A 22,211-nucleotide genomic window follows, 5' to 3' on the forward strand; every position below is an offset into this window, starting at 1 on the left:
ATCAGTTTTGCTCTATATTTTAATTCTATCGTGTCAAATATAGTATTATCAACATCACTAAACTTGTCCATTACACGAACCAGAGTTCCCGCATAATATATCTCAACACATTTCCAGGCTCATTAGTGCTTTAGTCCTTTAATTTCAAATGATACTAATGACAGATTACAAACGTTTAGAAAGGCATTCAGTCATTATTCGATGTGGGCTCACTCTGATCTTGATGGATCAAAAGGTAAATACCCAAATTATAGTACTCCTACAGAAACAATCTAGTAATGTAAGGTCCGAAGTCCTAGCTGGCCATTATATCCAATCATTTCTCCAATCCAATATCACCAGGATATTACCCCATCAAAGTAATGTCCTCCTACACCATAAAGGTTTACAAGAAGGCAATTTTTTTTGGAACGTTATATCCAAGTTTTCGGAAGTATTTTTCAGAGATTCAAGAATAATTGGTTAAGTACATTTTATACTATCTTTAGATAAAATTCAATTTCTATTGAGCCTGGTGTAGATGTTGAAGTTATTATTGCTGACGAATAAGTTCTAGGATGTTAATTTCTAACAGTTATATCAGCATTAAGAAAAAAGAACCTGCTGTGATATTTCCCGAAACATTGCCCATACATTCGAAGATCCTGATGCATTTGTACTAATGCACCACCAAGATTATATTCCTGCAGAAACTATGTTAATAATAAAAGCGTGATTTCAAATCACGTTCGTCCAAAAACAGTTGAATGAAATGAGACAGAGATACAACCAAAAAATTTATTCTATAACCTTATATAATCTTCTGTTGTCAATATATTGAATTGACGAAATGGTTATTTATGGGCGTAACATTTCCAAAATCATCAATGCCCATTCTATACACCTTAATGTTACGTTAGCTGACTACTGACAGTATAACCTGCAACTAGCAGCAAAGTTCGTAATTTTAAAGAAATCTAGAAACCGTATGTGAAAAAAAGAGTGATTCTGAATTATTATGTCTCGAAATCTCTGTTGAAACTTGATTACATAATTAAAATCATACAGACGCAAAATAATTTAAACGATAAAGAAGTATTATCGTGAAATAATAAAAGTCAATTGTTATTACGAAATTGCTGATTGCAAAAAAAAACAACTGGACGATTGAATGTCATTATCAGGAGATATGGTTAAATTGTGATAAAATAGATTATGCTATGCGACTTATTCATAATGTATATCCGTATAAAATTTCAATTGAATGTTACTTTATTTTAGTAATTCTGTATTAGTTATTGAATACATATAGCTATGTTGATTAAAGATTCAAATTTAAAAAATTATTTCCTGAAAAACTACCCACCATAAAATCGTGGACAAAAAATATGCCGAACTATGAAGAATAATTTTCGAATAAGTGTTTGAGAAATTTGTTCTTATTGTTTGAGAAATTGAAATAATAGAATAGATCAAAACCAGAGATGCAATGTTTGACACTTTAATTTTTTTAATTGAATACTTCGTTGGAGGTAGAAAATAAATATCAATGTGCAAATTTTCTATGAAGGTATTCAACGTACCTTCTATAAATATATAGGAATTTTTAAAATTCTCCAAGGAAAGTTGATCAAATAATTCTGCAAAATGAGGAATTCACATTATATTTTGAAATTTTAAGTTCCTCGACTTGAGTGTGAGAATTGGTTTTTATCATTGAAAATAATAAACAGAATGGAAGACAACATGTCATATGTTTCAGCTCAGAAAGTGTGAGTTTATTTGGTGAAGATATTCGAATATTCACACATTCTATTTATTAATGTTTATTATTTTTCATTAATGCATCGTTCAACTTAATTCTATACAAAATCAATTACCAGTACTATTTCGCTCGTCTTTATTCCCAACAATCACAAACGCGCAATTTTGAATTAGAAATTGTTTCTAGATGAAAAAACTGTATGACAGTATCAGTCAGCAGTTGTCACCAAAAATTATAATACCTTCGATAACAAGTGACTCTGGTTTCATGAAATAGTCTTGTGAAATACCATTCACTAATTTTTCCTATGAAAAAACCAAAAAACACAAAAAAGTAACATTTGTGCAGGTGCAAAAATTCTCATCTTCGATTTCGGATTCGGATTTTTGTTGCCACCATCACTCATGCTTCTTTTTTCGGACACATTAGATGCCCTTACTTACGAATTATCTACACTTTCTACTGATTGAAATTCAATCTCCAATTTCATTTCTAGATGGAGTTTGAATCACTCCAATGCACAAATATTTCATGGAGAAATTGATTATCAGCCTGTAATTATTTATTACAACATTAAAGTGGGAATCACAGGTTATCGATCTTTCAATCGTGGCAATACATAACTAGACACAATAGAAAATCGTTTCCTCAGTATTGTTCGCGCGTGCTCACACATTTTATTATACCATATCTCTGCTTCAAATCTTGGAGATACCAAGAGTGTACAGTTGATGCATCTTCCAGAGGGGTTGAACCCCCTCTGGAACTTCTAAGGGTGGGATATATTGATGACTCATATTGTAAGGGTATGTTTACGATCATGGGGGAACTTTGCAATCAACTGAGTAGGTATTCCAGAATATATGTGGCTCGTCTGTGATATATTTCTACTAGCGGTGATGGATGATTGAACGTGAGGGGTGTTGTTGAGTATCTGAAGAATTCAATAGCTTCAAGACAGAAAAAAATAATTATACCTTTCCATTTGAGATCGTAACAAAGTTTCGGTATTTTTTCCTTTTCTACATTTCAATTCTTTATGCTCAATTTCCATATAGGGAAGATCATTTGGAAGACTATCAAACTGAACCTCCTAGTCAAGATGAGATTATTTTCAGGGTGTGAACGAAGAATCAACAAAAAATTTTGAAATTGAGTAGATATTTCAATATGATCATAGACGAGAAAACAAAATGATCAGAAGAGTTATATGATCAAATCGGATCAAATAGAAATTCTTAGCAAATACATTGTACTTCCAGAGTAAAAAAAAAAGATTCATCAAACTGAGGAGTCATTTAGGAGGGAACTACAGTGATATTCATTTCCAGATTTTATATTAAAGATTTCTGAAAAGAATAACGATGACAAATCTGACCAACAATTGAATGTTCCCAATGTCTCCTAGAAGCCTTCACCACTGGGAGACAAAAAAAGAAAAAAATCAATTAAGTTCTCAACAACTTCAGAAAGCTTTATAACATCAAATTTGAGGAATCTTGCAGTGGAGGAGACAATTGTTGAGGTACCATTTCGGCAACCTCTTTTCAAGAAAAGGAAAGGAAGGCTTTGATTCGGAACAGCAGAGTCAATATTGGTAGAGAGAAGGCCTGAGTATTGGAACATCTTCAGAAGTTTTCGGGTCGAGTCTTCTTTGTTGATAAATTACCATTTCGATAAGGAACAAATAGCTGTTTGCTGGTATTATACCACTCTTTTTTTAAGAGAAAACATGGTATCGGTGTCTTCCATGACTCAGCATCCGAAAAAAAGTGTATTCATGAAAATGTTAATGGAATGAACACCATCGTTTCAAAAAAATATAACTCCACATATCGGATGCCCAAGGCAGTCTGGTGAAAAAAATTCTTGTAGACAATGTGGAATATTACAGATTCCGGGATAGGCTGCTTTCCATACTCGAGTTATTTCTGAATAGTGGATCCCACAGATTGGAAAGAAATCACTTCTGAAGAATTCCGGTCTCGCGAGGTGTGCCACAAGGCTCCATTTTGAGACCTCTTTTATTTATCATTTATACCAACGATCTACCAGCGAATGTACTAACCAGTAAGTGAAATTATTGGACTAAAGCTTAACAAAGAAAAAACGCAAAAGATCTGCTTTGGATTTGGTGTAGATAGGATAATATTACTCGGTGTAGTTTTTGACAGCTATTTTTACTAGACGAATGAGGGCCATATATTCTCCGGACGTTTTCAGACTAACATACCACCCTTATTTTCATTCCATACATTCCATTTCCACTACAGTATTTTAATGTGGGGATACAGCTCTGCAGCGTAGAGAGTACTTCTCAAGCAAAAGAATAAGGAATAATATTTGGTCTCGAAAACAATTTTTTTTCAATATTTGGCTTGAATTTTCTATTCCTGCTAAACGCCATAAACATGAAATTATGTACACAGCTTGAAATCGTTACTAGCATTGTACAATCTACATCCACTCTCAAAATTTCAACTTAGTGAAAGAAATTTGTTGTCATTGATATATTAAGTGGTTCCGAATTTTATCTGAATTTTATGTGGTTAAAATGATACGATCAAAAATTATTATTTGACATCCAAATTGTTATTTCACCTCCAAATGTAAATTTTCACTACGATCGAATCAGCCGTTTTGGTGAATAAGCAAGAAAACAAAATCCTATTCGAATTATACGGATTGAAACTTAACCCTTATATTCGAGATTCGAACCTAACCTGAAAATTTCAAATATATAGGTCTTTTCGTTGGGGAATTATAGCATTTACGGCCAGCTTGAAGGTCGTTCTTGAATTTCATCACGTAAATCTTATTTTTCTGGAACTTCAAGATAAATAAATAGGTATTTCTTTGGATAGAAATAATTATAAATAATTAATATAATTCGCCAATTGTTTCAATGTCTTAGCTGCTTTATCAAGGCACTTTGCGATGTGACCAATTTCTTGATAAAGCCGCTGAATCAATTTGTGAATTGATGAATTAATGGAAAAAACCTGTGGAAATAAAAATGTTTATATTTATTTTTATCGAGTTAATATGAATATATTTCAAGGACTGAATCCATTAAATTCCGATAAATAAATGAGAGAATAATCTTCCTTCATCATGATAATTGGTAGACGTTCATATTTGCATAATTATCACTATGTTGACCTTTAACACATGAATTAAATGAAAAGATCACAATTGAAATAGGTGTAAAATATCACGTTTTCTATAGAAACTTTATGATTCAAAAGATTGTCAACTATTACTGAACAAGAAGTAAAAAGTTCTGTGCCTGAGTCGTTATTTTTCTGGAATGTTTTCTCTGATGCTCACTCCATTAAATTTGAAATATATGATGCAACTACAGAATTTTTGCTCTTCATCTATTCCCTCCACGTCGGAACTCGATTCAGTTTAATTAGTTCTTTATCAGATTGTTGTAACACATGAAAAATTGGACCTATTTCTATCGTTCTAATCGCCTCTTCAAGCCCTCTCATTTTCAGTTCATTAAGGACTGTTGGCAAGAGGCATTATATGTTTTTACCGCCGATAGAATTCGAAGGCGCTTCCTATCATCCAGGATGAAGTTCGATAACACACACGTACATTTCTATTCGTTCTGTTTGCGTGGGCGTCTGAAAGCCGCCCGTCTATCGTTGATTCGATCAGACGCCAAAGCCACTAGTATAGGAATTCGATTGAACGTATTGTGGATGAGCGAGCTCTGTTCATCTGTCTATCTGAAGCTGGCCATACGGATGGAAAATCATTTTGCTAATGGTTCTCGCGTATCGTAATCGAAACAGTTATGAAATCCATTATGATTGGTTTTGAATAGGAATTTCTAATCTTCTCTTCTTTTTTATTCAATATAGTATATATGTTTCAATCGAAAAAATTCTCCGGCTTCACATGGAAAGGATTTCAATGTTTGAGTGCTTATTGTAGTTAGTTATTTCCTATAATAAAAAATAAGATTTCTCAGATTTCAAAATTTAGACTAAATTTAGAAGAAGTAAATGAAGAATAATAATATAATATAAACATTATATTATATTATTATTCTTCATTTACTTCTAAATTTAGTCTAAATTTTGAAATCTGAGGAATCTTATATCAAATGAAGAATGGAGAGCTACATTTAAGATGTAGAAATTCTGATTTGCCCACTCAATCAAAAGCTTGGGATAAAACTGGCGACTTTTGAAAGGGCCAGCATTCTTGGATTGAAAGATTGTCTGTACTTCACTTGATTTTCTCATCGTTTCCTCTGACGCCCACATCAAATTCTAAAATATTTTCCCCGCTGTAGTGTTGTCGCTTTGATCGATTTACTTCTTTTTTGTGCAAAACAGTTTGAATTCATTTCTTCGCTGAATGGAATCCTAAAAAGTTGAAATTTCGGGTATGGATTACCCATATCCCCTGTATCATTAAAACGAAATTCCCATACCTACATTATAAGGTTAACTAATTAAAAGCAAGTCTTCATTCAATTGGCAACATTAAGATACATTTTTTTTAAAAAAAAAACGTGGGCCTTTATAACCCGATATGATTTATGATTCTTGAGACATACGGTGCTAAAAGCCATAGATGCTGATGCACCGAGGAGGGTTTTTAGTGGGTATGTGTACAAGAAAACACACTGGAAATTGTTTTGAAGTTCATACCTTTACCACTAGGGGGCGTAATAGCTATCGACGAGCAAACTACCGAACCAAGGCATGGAAAGATATTGAGGAAAGCGCGTTATAAAAAAAAATTTTGGCAAATTTGACTGTTTCTCAAAATAAGAAGGTCAACAGACTATTTCTCATCAATTGTTTCTTCGTTTAAACTTTCCGTTCTCAAGAAAACACAAGATTTACTCTGGCAAAATATATTTTTCCATATTCTAAATACTCAATCGATTCTGAATTCGAATTTGTAAATACATATAGTGGTAATTTTTTTCAAGCAAATCCATCAATATCAACCTGAGAAAATTCAGATTTAATATTCGGATAATATATCCATGTGTCTGTGGTTCAATAAATATTTGATTTTCAAATTTTGAAGTTTTCATTCTCGACTATAATAAAATCTGAAATATAAAGCTTCTATTATAATCTCTCTCTCCTTTTTCTTAAACTACGATAGTGGCTTCTATATTATATTATACATGTTATAATCCACAATGAAATCTTAAAAATTTGACAATCAAATATTTATAGAACCATAGACAACATGGATAAATTTTCCTAATATGTAATCTGAAAATCCTCAGGCTGATTTTAAATGATATAGCTTGAAATAAATACAAAACAACCACTACATTTACATATTCGGATTAAGAATCGATTGAGCATTTAGAAAATATAAAAAATATTAGTATAAAAGTATATTTTGCAAAAGAAAAACAATTTTCGTTTTCTTGAAAACCGAGAGTTCAAATGAAGAGAAAATTGTTGAGAAATTGTCTATAGACCTTCTTATTTTGAAAACCAGCCAAATTGGCCAAAAAAATGTTTTTCGGAAAAACGGTTTCTCCTCAATAACTTACCATGCCTTATTTCGATAGTGGTTCCAATAAGGTATTTGGATAGCCCATGAAAAATATTATCGTATTGATACGAGAATTTTCAATTTTGCTTGAAGAATTATAAAGGCACCATTATTATTTTTATAAGCCACAAAATCCAGTGGCACGCTTATGTGAAACAACCTGTACGTTGGCTGTCATAATAAATGATTTCGTTCCATTTTTTTATTCTATTACATTTATTCCACATCTGAATTGAATATTCTCATTTTATTCCTTTTTTATATTCTGTCGAAAAAGACATTTTGAGTTCGAACATTTTTTGTTCGCACCATTTTTCAGTTTTATTTTTGAACGATTCATAATAATATACATTATCATACTAAATGGCTTCAACTTAATAATTTTAGAAACTTAAATTATCTGGATTGGAACATCTAATTCTCAGTTCAAATCGAATCATTTTTCATATATTTATAAATAATGGACCATTATGTAGAATTTTTGCGGAAAGAAATTTTACATTTTACTCTAAAGCAATTCAATCTTAATTTCCGTAGATACCAAAACAATGAAAAAAGTAATTAAGTGTTGTTTTACTCTATCGCTATCACATTCTTTAACGACACCTACATTTTTCTGCAAGGTTACCATTTGGCCTTAATCGATCACACAATTTCTTTCATAACTATTGTGATAATTATTGTAGATACAAAATCTAAATCATTCTGCAATATGCTAATCTAATTTTGTTAGATGAAGGGATTGCTCATAATTCGCAAATATTTACACAACAGCCAATGATTATATTCATTTCGACGGAAAAGTAAGTAACTGTAACTACCGACAAGTGTTCACGAGAAGTAAATGATAATAATTAACTTCTATTGAATTGTATTGAATCAAAATCTCATTATCATACATGAATATAGCTTCGGTATTCAAATGAGAAACGGCCTGTACCTGCCAGGTGGATTGCATGAAATTTCCTCATTTGGCGTCTGTCAGAGTTTATCTACGAGATATGAAATGATCAGAAAATTGAGTTGATAATTATGTACCTACCACATCATATATAAATTCTCGTATTCCTACAAATTTATTCAATGATTAATTACTCCCTTATCTTATATAATACACTGTGTCCGTAAAGTATGGAACAAATTCATTTTTAGCTAAACAGATCAGTTTAAGAAATAATCCTGAAACACGTCGATTTCTTATTTGAATGTACCGTATTCCAAAATAGTAATCTAATATACAGGGTGAATTACTTTCGAGTAATGATGTCACCGTCATTTTGTCTCAATTTTCCGATTACTCTAACTGAGCTGATTCCAAAAATGTATCACATGTTGATTCCAATTGGTACAGGGTGGACAAGAATACAATAGCTCGAAATATCCTGAAACGCGATAGAAAAAAGTGAAAATAACAATGTGAAAACTTTTAATAATTACCCAGCTGCAGGATGCGAACCCGCGGTCATTTGTTCTGAAATCCGGATGGAAATTTCAAAAATTCAAATTAGGAAACTAAAAGTGTTGAGACTTAACTTTTTGTACCTATTTAGTAATTTAGTTTCATCGTTGCAATAATATAATTGGAATATATTTTCAGTTTCATGATCATTAGTTGTCTATTCTCCGAGAAATTAATCAAATTTTTCATTTAAAATTTCATAGATTGTATTCCGAATCTGAGAATATCAATGCGGTATAGCAAACCGATTTGTATGTCAAATTTAACGCAAATAACTCTTATAGTTTCTGAGGAAAGCTTTGTTCGATAGAGATGGACTTATTATTTCATCACACAAAAAAAAACCTGAAATGTAGAACTTACACGGGATTGAATTTTGAATTTCATTTATAAGAATTACGAACGTATAAGGGGTGATTCTGCATCAAAAAATAATAACTGTTTGCTATATCATTTTAGTTCCAAATGCTTCATATTTCAAGATATGTGGAGTGTTAAAGTTGTTCGTAAAAACTTACTCTTTATTTATTGATCTGAAACCGATCGAGATATTCAAATAAAATTTGGTTAGTGCGCATTTAATGATATGCCTTTGAAAATTTCATATTTGTCATTGGCGGGGGTATTAACCGATTTAAAAAAAAAGGTACGCTATTGAGATATTTCAAATCAAAATTCATTTTTGAATACCTCGTTCAATTTGTGATGAAAATCTCTCATTTCCCTTTTTCGTATGGGTTGACGTTTCTATCCGAAAAAAATAAAACATTTTAACGATATTTTTCATTACTTCAATGAATTATCTATAATCAGATAGTCTTGATATTGTATTGAAGTTAAGATGTTATTTTGTTTTGCATAAAAACGGCATTCCATGCGAAAGAAGTCATGACATATTTTTTGATACAAATTGAACGAGCAATTCAAAAATGATTTAAGTTTGAAATATCTCAGTGGCGTATAATTGTTTTCTTTTTAAAAAGACTGAGAGAAATAAATAATCAGTTGAAAAAAACTTCAACACCCCTTACCCAATACGAAGCATTTGATAACAAAAATTACATACGAATTTTTCGTCTTTTTTGGAGTCCTCCAAATAATAGATCGCAGTTTATTACATTCCTTGGCAACGTTTCTAGCAGATTCAGATGAAGAGATCACAATATATGTGATGACGTTGTAAGCTCTTGAAATCTCAATTGAAAATCACCTGGAAAGATATCAATATTTGCCCACAACCTTTTTTCTTTCAAAGGATTTTTTTTATGAATGAATACGACTTATTCAAAGTTCCATCTCCAGAATTCTCTCTGAAACGCGCTCTGCATGCATAAACTTCTTATCTTTTTTTTCACCATTGGCTCCATGTAACCATTCATGCTTCTTTCGGTATAATGAAAAGTGAATATTTTGGCCCCGAGAAGTAGCTCCAGGATATGATGTTCTTTTCATTCCACAGCTTTCCTTCCAGCACTTCACGAGAAACATGAAAAGCTTCGAGAGTAAATATCATTTCAGTTTCCTGAGAAAGGTCGATTTAGCAAACAAACAACGTTCTTTTCTTCCATTCGAAATACACTTTCATCTTGGCTCTTCTGCGAATTCGACTCAAAATGCTTTCGGGGTGAGGTATATCTTTTAGTATCAGCAATCCATCTTCGGAGATCTCCAGTATTGAGAATTTCAAGAAAGATGTTGCCAATTATTTTTGAGTGCAGATCGAGTGAATCAATAATCTTTATTCCAAATGTATTGAAAATTATTGATATCAGGAAAATATGCCCAAAGCAGCTTTTCATAGAAAATAACTTTAAAAGTGAGAATGTACTGGGTGTCCCGAATTCGATTCTCACTAAAAGTATCTCGAGATCTATAACAATTAAAAAATAAGATATTTTTCACATGCACATAAATAATTTTGATCTACGAATAAAACCTACGCCGTGGGAGTAAATTCATTTATTCGCATGTGAAAAAAACGGCCCTTAGAGATATACAGGGTGGTCCAAATTTTAGTTCAATAACTTTGGCGTTAAATAGAATAACTTTTTTCATGAAAAAGTTTATATAAACATATATCCTAACAAACTTATCACATTCATTGTTTTAATTTTTAGTTATTGAAGTATTAGGTAACTGGCTCCTGCTAAAATGATCCAGTGGCATAGATACAGGGGAGCGATGATTCTTTGCCTATTGAAAATCTATACCACTGTTCCTTTTTCGAGAAAATCATTTCATTTCTGAAATCAGAGTTTCACTAAAGAAAAAATGGTCTGAATTCTTTCACAGATTCTACCGTTTTCGGGATAATCGAGTACAAAGTAAACATCCACAAAAATCTACAAAAATTGATTTTTCACATTTTCCCATTACTGATTAATGGGCCTGGTTTATTATATGTATAGCTTTCAGACGGAATTCAATTGAATATTTCAGTAAGAACATTCATCAGACACATCAAAAATAAAAATTTTCACAATTTTTTTTACTGTTAGAGTGTCTAATAAATGTTGTTTCTGAATTAAATGCCATCTGAAAGTGTTATAATGAACTTCGCCACTATTTGTATTTTCATTCTTTCATTTTCATGAGAAAATTTAAAAATTCAATTTTTGTGAATGTTTGCTTTGTACTCGATTATCTCAAAAACGGTATATTCTATGAAAAAAAATTCAAGATATCATTTTTCTTAGTGGACCCCTGTTGATTTCAGAAATGAAATAATTTTCTCGCAAAAAAACAATGGTGTAGATTATCAATAGGAAAAGAATCATGGCACGCATATATCTACGCCACTGGATAATTTTTGACAGTTGACACTTACCTAATTACATTATCTAGACTTCAATACCTAAAAATTAAAACAATTAATGTAATAATACTAGAGTTAAAAGTGAAAATTTTCAACGCCCTGAATCTCACAAACGATCTTTTTTGGATATATGTTTTTATGACTTTTTTCATGGAAAAATTTTTTCTATTCGACGCCAAAGTTATTGGACTAAATTCTGGACAGTCCTGTATAACTCCTCGTATAACCCTCAATAGTATATTATTCAACGAGCGGTAATTTAGGTCATAACGCACGCATATGAAGTTATTTATATGTAATTTATCAAGCGATTAATGACTATTACCGCAAGTTGAATACTATCTTTCAATAAATACTTAAATACAAGAATAGATAAATTATTTTATTGACAAACTTCAAAACTTACCTATAAACGTCAAAATTATCAAAGTGACATTCCTCCCCTCAATAACAATGATGGAATGTTCCCTTTCGGCCAATCGAATGGAAGCACAGATCCATCTTTTCCGATTTATTATAGTGAGTTATAGTAGTGAGTTATAATAACTCACGCTGTTTGTTAATAGATACTATTAATTGCTCAAAAGCAGTTGAATAATGAATATATAATTCAATAGAAGTAGATAAAAATGTTTATAGTGTATTTCCGAAAAACACTTTAATATGAGAGGTATTGTTTTGATTACATTTGGTATTGGAGAATTATTACCAATTCAGAACTGTAACTGACATAGTGTAACGAAATGTTTAAATTTGAAAATTTTTATCTGCATTACTGATAAATGAGGGCATCCTTGACATCTAAGCGTATCCAAAAAAAAAAAGCCGTCAGGGAATCCTTGATATCTAAGCATATCAAAAACAAAAGCCGTCAAATATCAAAACTAAAAACTGAAGGGATCAAGTGTTAATTAATCGATTCATTGGGAATTTCATTTTTTCCTATTGTATATGATATTTGAGAAGGAATTGCATCCAAATCTTGAAGTACTTCACGATTCAACATATGAAATTACTGTAGAAACCTCAAACCCTTGCAATAAACAATCAAGGTGTTCATCGACCTCCACAAATTTTGTTTACACCACCAAAATAACAAGCAATGACTCACTGCAATAATACTCGCAACAACAGACTCTAAAATCGCCCACACCCTTCCCATATTGAACCTCCTTAACACACTTTTGTTTCCACATTAGCCGAAGAATGGATGACCCGGAAATCCAAGAGACCGTTGAATCGATTCTAGGCAAAGGCGTAAAAGTCGTGGATTGCGAAAAGAAGTCCAACATCAAGGAAGAAGAGGTTCTGTTCATAAATGGCATGCCGGTCGCTTTGGAGGGCAGCGACGGCCTGGCCATCAAGCAGGCTCTGATCACTGGCCAGGTGCCGCCGTGCGATCTGCTCAATACCCTCCTGATAAAAACGGGAATCTTGAAGGCCCCGGTCAAGCTCGATACTTCCTTGAGTGTTAAATCGACGACGGTGACCAAAGAAGAGGTGACCGTGTCCAGAGAGGGGAAGATCATCGACGAAAGGAGCAGGGAGACGAAGGAGCACAACGTCTATACCAGCGCCTACACGGAAGTCTACGAGCCCATAGGAATTTACCCTGTAGGGGTGATCCCGGACAGGTTATTCAGCCCAGACGGGAAATTCGAGCCCGGTCACAAATTTCGCGACAGTACCGGCAAGTTTCAGGACACTACGGGCTACGAGACCGAGTCGAGCGATATGAAGTTCGGGTCCAGTTCGAGTGCCTCGAGTTACGAATCGGACAGTGCCGTGCCGCCTTCGTCTTATGGTGACAAACATAGAGGTTCTACCACAAGCAATGATACGACCTTTAAGACCGACTTCAGTTCCAAATCGAACGCAGACATCAATTCTCTGGATGAGACTGATTTTTTGTGCGACCAGTTCTCGAACACGTTCGCCAAGTGCAATGGAATGAATGGTTATGCAAATGACTTCACGGTAAGTATTCAAGCTTCGAATCGGAATTAGCAGTGTGCATGTTGAATATTTGTCTCGGTTGCTTCGAGGTACTTGAGTTTAGGGAATTCATTTTCAGAAAATGAAAACATAATGAGGAGCGTTCATTTAAATTCGTGGTCAAGAGTGCTGTGAAGAATTTAGAGTGGATTTTCTGTGATTACAAGTAGCGCTCAGCTTGTACCATATCACTAACATATATACTTCGAATCTGTGAACTATATGATACAAGATACACATTAAGCGCTACTTTTAATCACAGAAAATCAACTCTAATTTTTTCCACAGCATTCTTGACTACGAATTCAAATGAAAACACGATACTTCATGCACCGGTTTTTGATTAAATTGAGTACATGTCGGCATATTTGATTTAGTTATAACATTTGTGCGGAAATTTATTTTCTCTATTTCAGTATCGTAATGAGTTTATTACAGTACTTAAAACAGTGCTGTAATGAACTCTTTACAGCATTGTTTTCAGTTATGTTTGTAGTTTTGTGGTTGTCTACAATGACTTTCCTACCTTTCAAATTTCAACACACGTCAATTGTCAATATAAAATAATTTGGATATATTGAAATGATTTGCAACATTATTCGCAATAACTCGCATTAATAAAATTCGGAAATAACTAAGAGATCAAAATGATTGCTCTTGTTATAGAAAGCTCCATTTTTCTGTGCTCATCAATAGTTGAAACCATGGAAATATTGAGACTCTTAGATTGAAAAAGGGTTTTGGACATTTTCTTTTATTCATATTGATACTAACCATACGATGTTGTATATTTTTGAAATCAGTAAAACTTAAGCTTTCAAAAAATGGCACAGAAATCTCATGTTCCCATTAAAAAAAATAACTTTCGGTCATAGCTTCGTAATTCAAAAAAGACGAGCCCACCACTGAATTCTATGAGAAGTACCTTATGATGTTTTAAATTTCAGAGTTCTATCATCAGTTTTAGCGGAGGTATCATTTCTTTCGATATCGTCATTTTTCCAATTTTCGTTTTGAACTTGAAAACAAAAGAAGATGACCAAAAATGAAAACTACTCTTGTTAGTTTCTCAGAAAAAGAGAATCAGATTTTGTCTATCTACTCTGGCTTAAAAAGTGTAGTGCTAAAACATCGAAATTTGCCCACCCGGTACAAAAGAATCGGCAGATTTCAGAGGGTAATCATAATAGTTTGACGATCCCTGATCTAGCCACGGTATTGACATTTGAATGAATAATAAATACATTTTTTATTACATACAAGGTCGTCATATATTAGTCATATAACGTTCAATAATAAACTTGGCAACAATCGTTATCAATTATGCTCCAATTTGTCAGATTATCAATCACACTACTTGATTTCGATGGCATAATGAAAATTCTATTAGATTATTTTAAACACATCGTTATCTCGTTATTGTCAGTTTTCAGATTCCGAAGTTATAGGAACATAGTTTTATCGTTAATTTCATTTAATTCACTGACAAGTGAAATATTTTTTTTTTCAAAAATGAAAACCCTGTTGAGGATATTTTGTTCAACTTGCCTTCAAATTTATGTTCTTGAAACATTTGTTGGGAAAAACTTGCCTCTGAAAGTTTCGAAGTTATCTGCTCAAAATTTGTTATAGCAGTTAGTTGTTGTGAAGCATCAAACGATTGGATTGAATTTCTAGGCTAGGTTCGAATCTCGAATGCCATAGTGGTCAAATTCTCCAATGTTCGAAATTTTGTTTTCCTAGTTATTCAAGAACCTCTGCTTCGATCACGATGAAATTTGGCATTTGAATATAAAATAACAAAGACAAGCTTCATTTAAAAGAAATAAATTTACTTGAATAATTGAATGTAGAATTTCATGTCGATTATTTCTCCAGCACCAGATTTCAAGAAGAATATCGAAGAACAACTCATTATCTCAATAAAAATAGATCGAGTTGAGATTTTGCTTAGTGATATAAAACGACAATTTCAAGCATCGTGCAATATTTTACCTTGATAGTTAATTCTGAAAATTCAGCTTTCATTCTGAATTTCTGGAGGATCAGAACTCATTCAAATCATAATAAAACACATTTCTTGTTATATATTTCAACAGTAATGTGGTTTTCAATAGGCGCATAAATAAACGAACGCTCAAAATCTCCTAATAACAAGTTAGCTCCCTCAAATTTTCATATGGCATTCCATTGAGTTAGGTCGTAGGCGACAGCATTTTAGACTCTATTCTATGTAAAACGCTCGGTAAAATGTTATCTCTGAGTAAGTTTTTCTCGTCAAATGTTAACGGTTGAACATCGAACGTGATAGACCAAAAATCAGGATAAGTCTCTATATTTCAAGAATGAGAATAATTAACAAAGAAAGATCGAAGTAATTCGATCATTTTCCATATTGAAACTTCATGATGCACCGATGGGATTGATTCTGTCCAGACCCTAATTGAAAAACAAGTTCCGACATATAGACTGACGCCTGTCCTTCGACAATGTATCACATTTCTTGCCATTTTGTCGCCGGACTATGGGGCAACTATGAAACATTGAAGATATTAAGTTACAACTCAATAGCAACTCTGTTCTACGGTTTGTTGAGTTTCCTTGATTCATTCATTAATTATGTAATGGGAGACTTCGTTTTTTTCCTCGTTATATAATATCATATATCTTCGGTACAGATTAGGTGAGATAGATGTATTTATCAACGTGTTATTTATTAACACATTGTTTCTTCAGTGAGGTAATACTGTCAATCACAAAGCGGTAATCTTAGCATAGGCGCTTATTATAGTCTGTAGATATTAGTGGCAGTCACTGTACTATTAAAAGAAGATCTGCACACATAATCATTTTTATCATTAAATATTTATTCTGTGAAGCATCATCACTTCCTATACTTGAATTAAATTTGATATTAAACCTTGCGTGGCGCGTGCATATAGTCTACCATACGAAACCCACAAATAGAATTATAAATGGGGTGGGTCCCCCCTCCCTATTTAAAATTCTATTTGTTGAATCGCGGAAGTTTTTTTCGAGCGCTTGTCACAGAACAGATCGTTTTATCATTTTGTCACAATGTCTGCGTATCTCAAACGTTGAGGACTAGGGAATCCAATCCCGCAAATGCGGGATCCCTCTAAAAATCTGCGGGATCAATATTAAATTGCATATACAGGGTGAGTCTTTGACTTGTACATATATTTTAACCGAAGGTTCTTGAGGTCAAAAGAAACACTTTTTTCATTTACCATTTTTGCCGATTCAGCCCTGTTAAAAAGATATAGCCATTTTGAATTTTCAAAATGAGCTAATTCACCCCTGAAAACCGGAACACTGAAGTTTTCTCAAGCATAAGATATACCTCTTGAACCTTGGAAATAAGCTACTAAATTAGAAAAACCATCATAAACTCACGTTTAACATTCCATTTGTTGAACAAAGTAGTGTTTATAATCAAATAAATGAGTTATTCCAATTTCGTTGACGCTAAAGATTAAATATTCTTCTCTTGATTTCTATTTCATTTTCGATAATTATAACGAATTGAGCTCGCTACCACCCATATTAGCTCTGATACTCATATCCGTTCATTCATTATATTTCATTTATATGATATCGTTGTTTATTTTTCGTGCAAGAATTAACCTTAAAATCTCAAATAAATAATATTCATCTATGAAAGATCTAACACAGACTATAGTAATCTGTGGTTTTAAGTTTGAATTTCAAATTTCGAGTGATGCCAAATATAAACACAGCAGTTCGGTTCGAATAATCTATGTTCTAACCTAAAATTTTCATTTACAGTTTACACTGTTATTGTTATAAGATATTTGTTATGAAATGAAGCATTTGATTTGTTCCAACTATCTCATAAAAATATTGAGATGCATCAATATTTTTGAAACCATCAGTATGAAAATATGGAAATATGTAAAATATTCTGGCTCTGTAATCAATGGAAAATGTTAGACTCCACTTGTAATCAAATTTGTTGTTAATGTGTTCCTACATTATAGCCAACTTTACTACTTAATTCATCTTGATTTTGGCATTGAAAATAAATGAGAAGTATTCAATGTAAATATCCACAATAGAATATTTGGTTTCTTTCAACTCACCTAATTTGTTTTCACATTAAAACAATTATGGCCCTCTTGGAAGTATGTCAATCATAAGCTCTTAGGATGAATTTATGGAATAGCAAAAGAATAAAAGTATTCAATCTCAATCACATGAAAATTTGTCTAGTATGTACATAGTCCTAGTGGTATGTTTCGATGTGAGTTTGAATGAGCCGAAGAAGAATACAGTATTGTTCGATAGCAGCAGTCTTTAGTGGGATATTGATTGTTGTCATTATAATGGGACTATTTTGTGAAAACTTTTTTAAACATGGGTTTTATGAATAATCTGGACTTTTCAAAAAGAATGTTGATTTTAGTGAAGTATCTTCTTATTATCAGAGCTGTGCCAAAGCTCAGTGGTTTTTAATCAAATCGAGGAGTTGAGGTGAGCTTATTCAAATAACTTCATTTTCAAACTAAGTTGGCTAGTACTTCAATTCTTAAATCTGAGACATGACTTCATAGTAAATATTCATTTCTGTGGTTTTTTTTCCACAATAGAACAGAGTTGCATTCAGCCAAAGTACCCAATTTTTTTAATTTTACAGATAATTTTTTTTTTTTAAGATCAAGTTATTCGAAAACGGCGCTTTGTACGAGAAAATATGAAGAATACTTTTATTTTTCAAATTAGCCAAATATTCTTCAATGAACGTTCAAATTACTATTAAGAGTTGGTTTCTTCGAATTTCTGGTATTTTTATGGTATGTTATGTTCATAACAAAGAAACAGAAGAATGTGTATGGAATCTGGTGTTCGGAGAAGATGTATCACATCAAAAAAAAGCTATATTTCAAAAATCATTTCCTTCGATACAACCATTTACGAGATATAGCCGAAAATCAAATTTTTTTAACGATTTTCAACAGCCTGTATCTTTTTAACCGGGCCGAATCGGAAAAAATGGTAAAGGAAAAAAGTGTTTCTTTTGACCTCAGGAATCTTGGGTTAAAATATATGTACAAGTCAAAGACTCACCCTGTATATTAGAAAATAAGAGCACAAACGTCTTCCGAAACGTCCCAGAAAACAATAAACCACTCATAAGTTACGGCCGAAGATGCAACACTAATAACTGCTGAATCTACACTACGACTACGACAAAAAAAAAGGCAAAATACAATCCCAAACCGAAAACCATTTCACTTATGCTGATGAAGATAAAGGTCAGCATAAGTGAAATGGTCTTCGGTTTGGGATTGTATTTTGTCTTCTTGCGGATCCGCGGGATTGATAATTTTTATCCCGCGAATTTGCGGGATTGATATTTTGGTGCCAAAATATCAATCCCGAAAATTCGCGGGATAAAAATTATCAATCCAAATAGATGGGAGGTTACTTGAGAAAACCCTATACCCAAAATGAAAACTTCAAGACATTTCGAGGAAGAAGATGAACTAAGGAAAATCCGTAATTTTATGTATACAACATAACCCTATAACTTAACAGTGTAAAAGACTTACCTTGTATATTATTTAAAAAATTCGAAAGAAAATAAAGAAAAACTAATTGACAATTTATATGAAAAACAAGTTTCCTATTATTAACGCTGTTTTAATTCCCTAATCAGCTATGCAAATTGTAGTACTTTACTTCCCATCTTCACAATATTTCCTCTTGTGATCTAGTAACTACTTATGGCTATTTGGAAAGAAAATACTGTACTCATTAAAACCATATGGTCCCACCTTGTCGCCTAATTTCATTTGTGTGAAGTAGGTTGTGAGGCATGTAACATCTGTTACCATATTAGAGTAACTACGGTGTTGTCTTAACCTCGCAATACTTTTATGGAAATGTATGAATTGATACATAACTGATGTTATTCCATATTTTTTTCAAAGTATAATGACGCAGAAAATGGAATAGAATAATATTATAGAATCTGTTTTTTTCTTGAATTATTATTCAAGTACGTCGGTATAAGTTTCCATTCCAAAGTTTTGAACTGTGATGTGAATGAAATGAATTATTCATTATCAACATCAATTTTCCTCATTTAAGGAGCTTTCGGAACTCGTTGATTAATTTTGAAAAAATTCCTCTTCAACTTAAAGAATACCAACACTCTTTTGAATCATAAAGTCTCCAGGAACCATCATTACTCTATGTTGGATTTCTGATGTTTTAACTATAGGGTGTCCCAACGAAAATTTGAACTCGGAAACAAATCATTTTCGAAGATTAAAAAAAAACAGGTCTAATTCTGTTTTGAGGGGGGCGAATTACCATCAAGAGTTTATTCCGAAAACCACCCCCATGAAGGTGGCATCAACTCCCAACATTGTTCTCAATAGGGAAGAGATGTCGAGTGTTCCATTAGTTTGATAGTTATTTATGTTCTGTGCACAAACCAGTTAAAATTTTCAAAAACGGTTCACTATTCACGAAATAATGTAAAATGGAACCGTCAAAAGGTTATGTTGAGTTGAACCAAGAGTTTTGAATAATTCAAAAATTTTTTTCATAATCTCTATTAGGGAGAAAGAATTCCTATGACGACATTATTCCGAAAAAATACCTGACAGGGGAAACAGACTATAATTATACAGGGTGAGTCTTTGACTTGTACATATATTTCAACCGAAGATTCCTGAGGTCAAAAGAAACACTTTTTTCCTTTATAGTTTTTTCCGATTCGGCCCGGTTACAAAGATACAGGCTGTTGAAAATCGATAAAAAAATGTGATTTTCAGCTATATCTCGTAAATGGTTCTATAGAAGGAAATGATTTTTGAAATATAGCTTTTCCTTGATGTGATACATCTTCTCCGAACACAAGATTCCCTACACATCTTTTAGTTTCTTCATTATGAACATTACATCACATAAAAATACCAGAAATTCGAAGAACCCAACTCTTAAAAGTAATTTGAACGTTCATTGAACAATATTTGGCCAATTTGGAAAATAAAAGTACTCTTCATATTTTCTCCTACAAAGCGCCGTTTTCGAGTAACTTGATCTTAAAAAAAAAAAAATTATCTGTGAAATTCGAAAAATTGGGTACTTTGGCTGAATGCAACTCTGTTCTGTTGTGGAAAAAAAACCACAGAAATGAATATTTACTATGATGTCATGTCTCAGATTTTAGAATTGAAGTACTAGCCAACTTGGTTTGAAAATGAAGTTATTTGAATAAGCTCACCTCAACTCTTCTATTTGATTACAAATTACTGAGCTTTGACACAGCTCTTATAAAAAGTAGATACTTCATTAAAATCAACATCCTATTTTGAAAAGTCCAGATTTCCTATAAAGCCCATGTTTAAAAAAGTTTTCACAAAATAGTCCCATTATAATGACAACAGTCAATATCCCACTAAAGACTGCTGCTATCGAACAATACTGTATTCTTCGAGGGTCATTCAAACTCACATCGAAACATACCACTAAGTACATACTAGACAAATTTTCATGTGATTGAGATTAAATACTTTTATTCTTTTGCTATTCCATAAATTCATCCTAGAGCATATGATTGACATACTTCCAAGAGTGCCATAATTGTTTTAATATGAAAACAAATAGGTGAGTTGAAAGAAACAGGATATTCAACTGTGGATATTTATATTGAATACTTCTCATTTATTTTCAATGGCAAAATCAAGAAGAATCAAGTAGTAGAGTTGGCTATAATGTAGGTACATATTATAGAACAAATTTGATTACAAGTGGAGTCTAACATTTTCCATTGATTACAGAGCCATAAAACTTCATTTCCATATTTTCACACTGATGGCTCCAAAAATATTGAAGCAGATCATTATTTTTATTTTTATGAGATAGTTGGAACAAATTAAATGCTTCATTTCATAAAGGAATTACTTTCTATCAGAATGCACACTTATTTATTTTGTATCCACACAATTATTTTGGAAATTGTTTTTAAATTTCTTGAAAATATGTATGGAACTTCAATATTCTGTTGGGTTTCTTCAAATCTTCGATGATTTTCATTTTATGCAAATATCATAAGACAATAACAGTGTAAACTGTAAATGAATATTTTACATTTTAGGTTAGAAGTTAGAACATAGATAATTCGAACTGCTGTGTTTAAATTTGCAACACTCGAAATTTGAGGTTCAAACTTAAAACCACAGACTACTAGTCTGTGTTAGAACTGTCACAGATGAATATTATTTATTTGAGAATGTAAGGTTAAATTGCAATTCTACGAAATTGAAATAAACAACGATATATTATAAATGCGATATAATAAATGAATGGATATGAATTATGAATATCAGAGCTGATCTAATATGGGTGGTAGCGAGCTCAATTCGTTATGATTATCGAAAATGAAATAGAAAATCAAGAGAAAAATATTTAATCTTTATCGTCAGTGAAATTGGAATAACTCATTTATTGTATTATAAATACTACTTTCTCAACAAATGGAATGTTAAAAGTGAGTTTATGATGGTTTTTCCAATTTAGTAGCTTATTTCCAAGTTTCAAATTGTAGATCTTATAATTGCGAAAACTTCGGTGTTCCGGTTACCAGGGGTGAATTA

General features: G+C 32.3%; 1 protein-coding gene across 4 annotated transcripts in view; it reads left to right on the forward strand.

The window, feature by feature from the left end:
- LOC123673707 (ras-GEF domain-containing family member 1B-like) overlaps nucleotides 1-22,211 on the forward strand; it is a 200,457-nt gene that overhangs the window by 147,878 nt on the left and 30,368 nt on the right. Inside the window, exon 2 of one of the 4 annotated variants that reach the window (XM_045608330.1) lies at nucleotides 12,765-13,542. The exons of the other annotated variants lie outside the window; for them this stretch is intronic. Coding sequence (XP_045464286.1) covers nucleotides 12,772-13,542 — 771 coding nt within the window. The 5' untranslated portion in view covers nucleotides 12,765-12,771. The remainder of the gene's footprint in view (nucleotides 1-12,764; nucleotides 13,543-22,211) is intronic. 4 annotated transcript variants of the gene reach the window in all.

This window comes from Harmonia axyridis, chromosome 2, assembly GCF_914767665.1.
Source record: "Harmonia axyridis chromosome 2, icHarAxyr1.1, whole genome shotgun sequence".
NCBI classification, from domain to species: domain Eukaryota; kingdom Metazoa; phylum Arthropoda; class Insecta; order Coleoptera; family Coccinellidae; genus Harmonia; species Harmonia axyridis.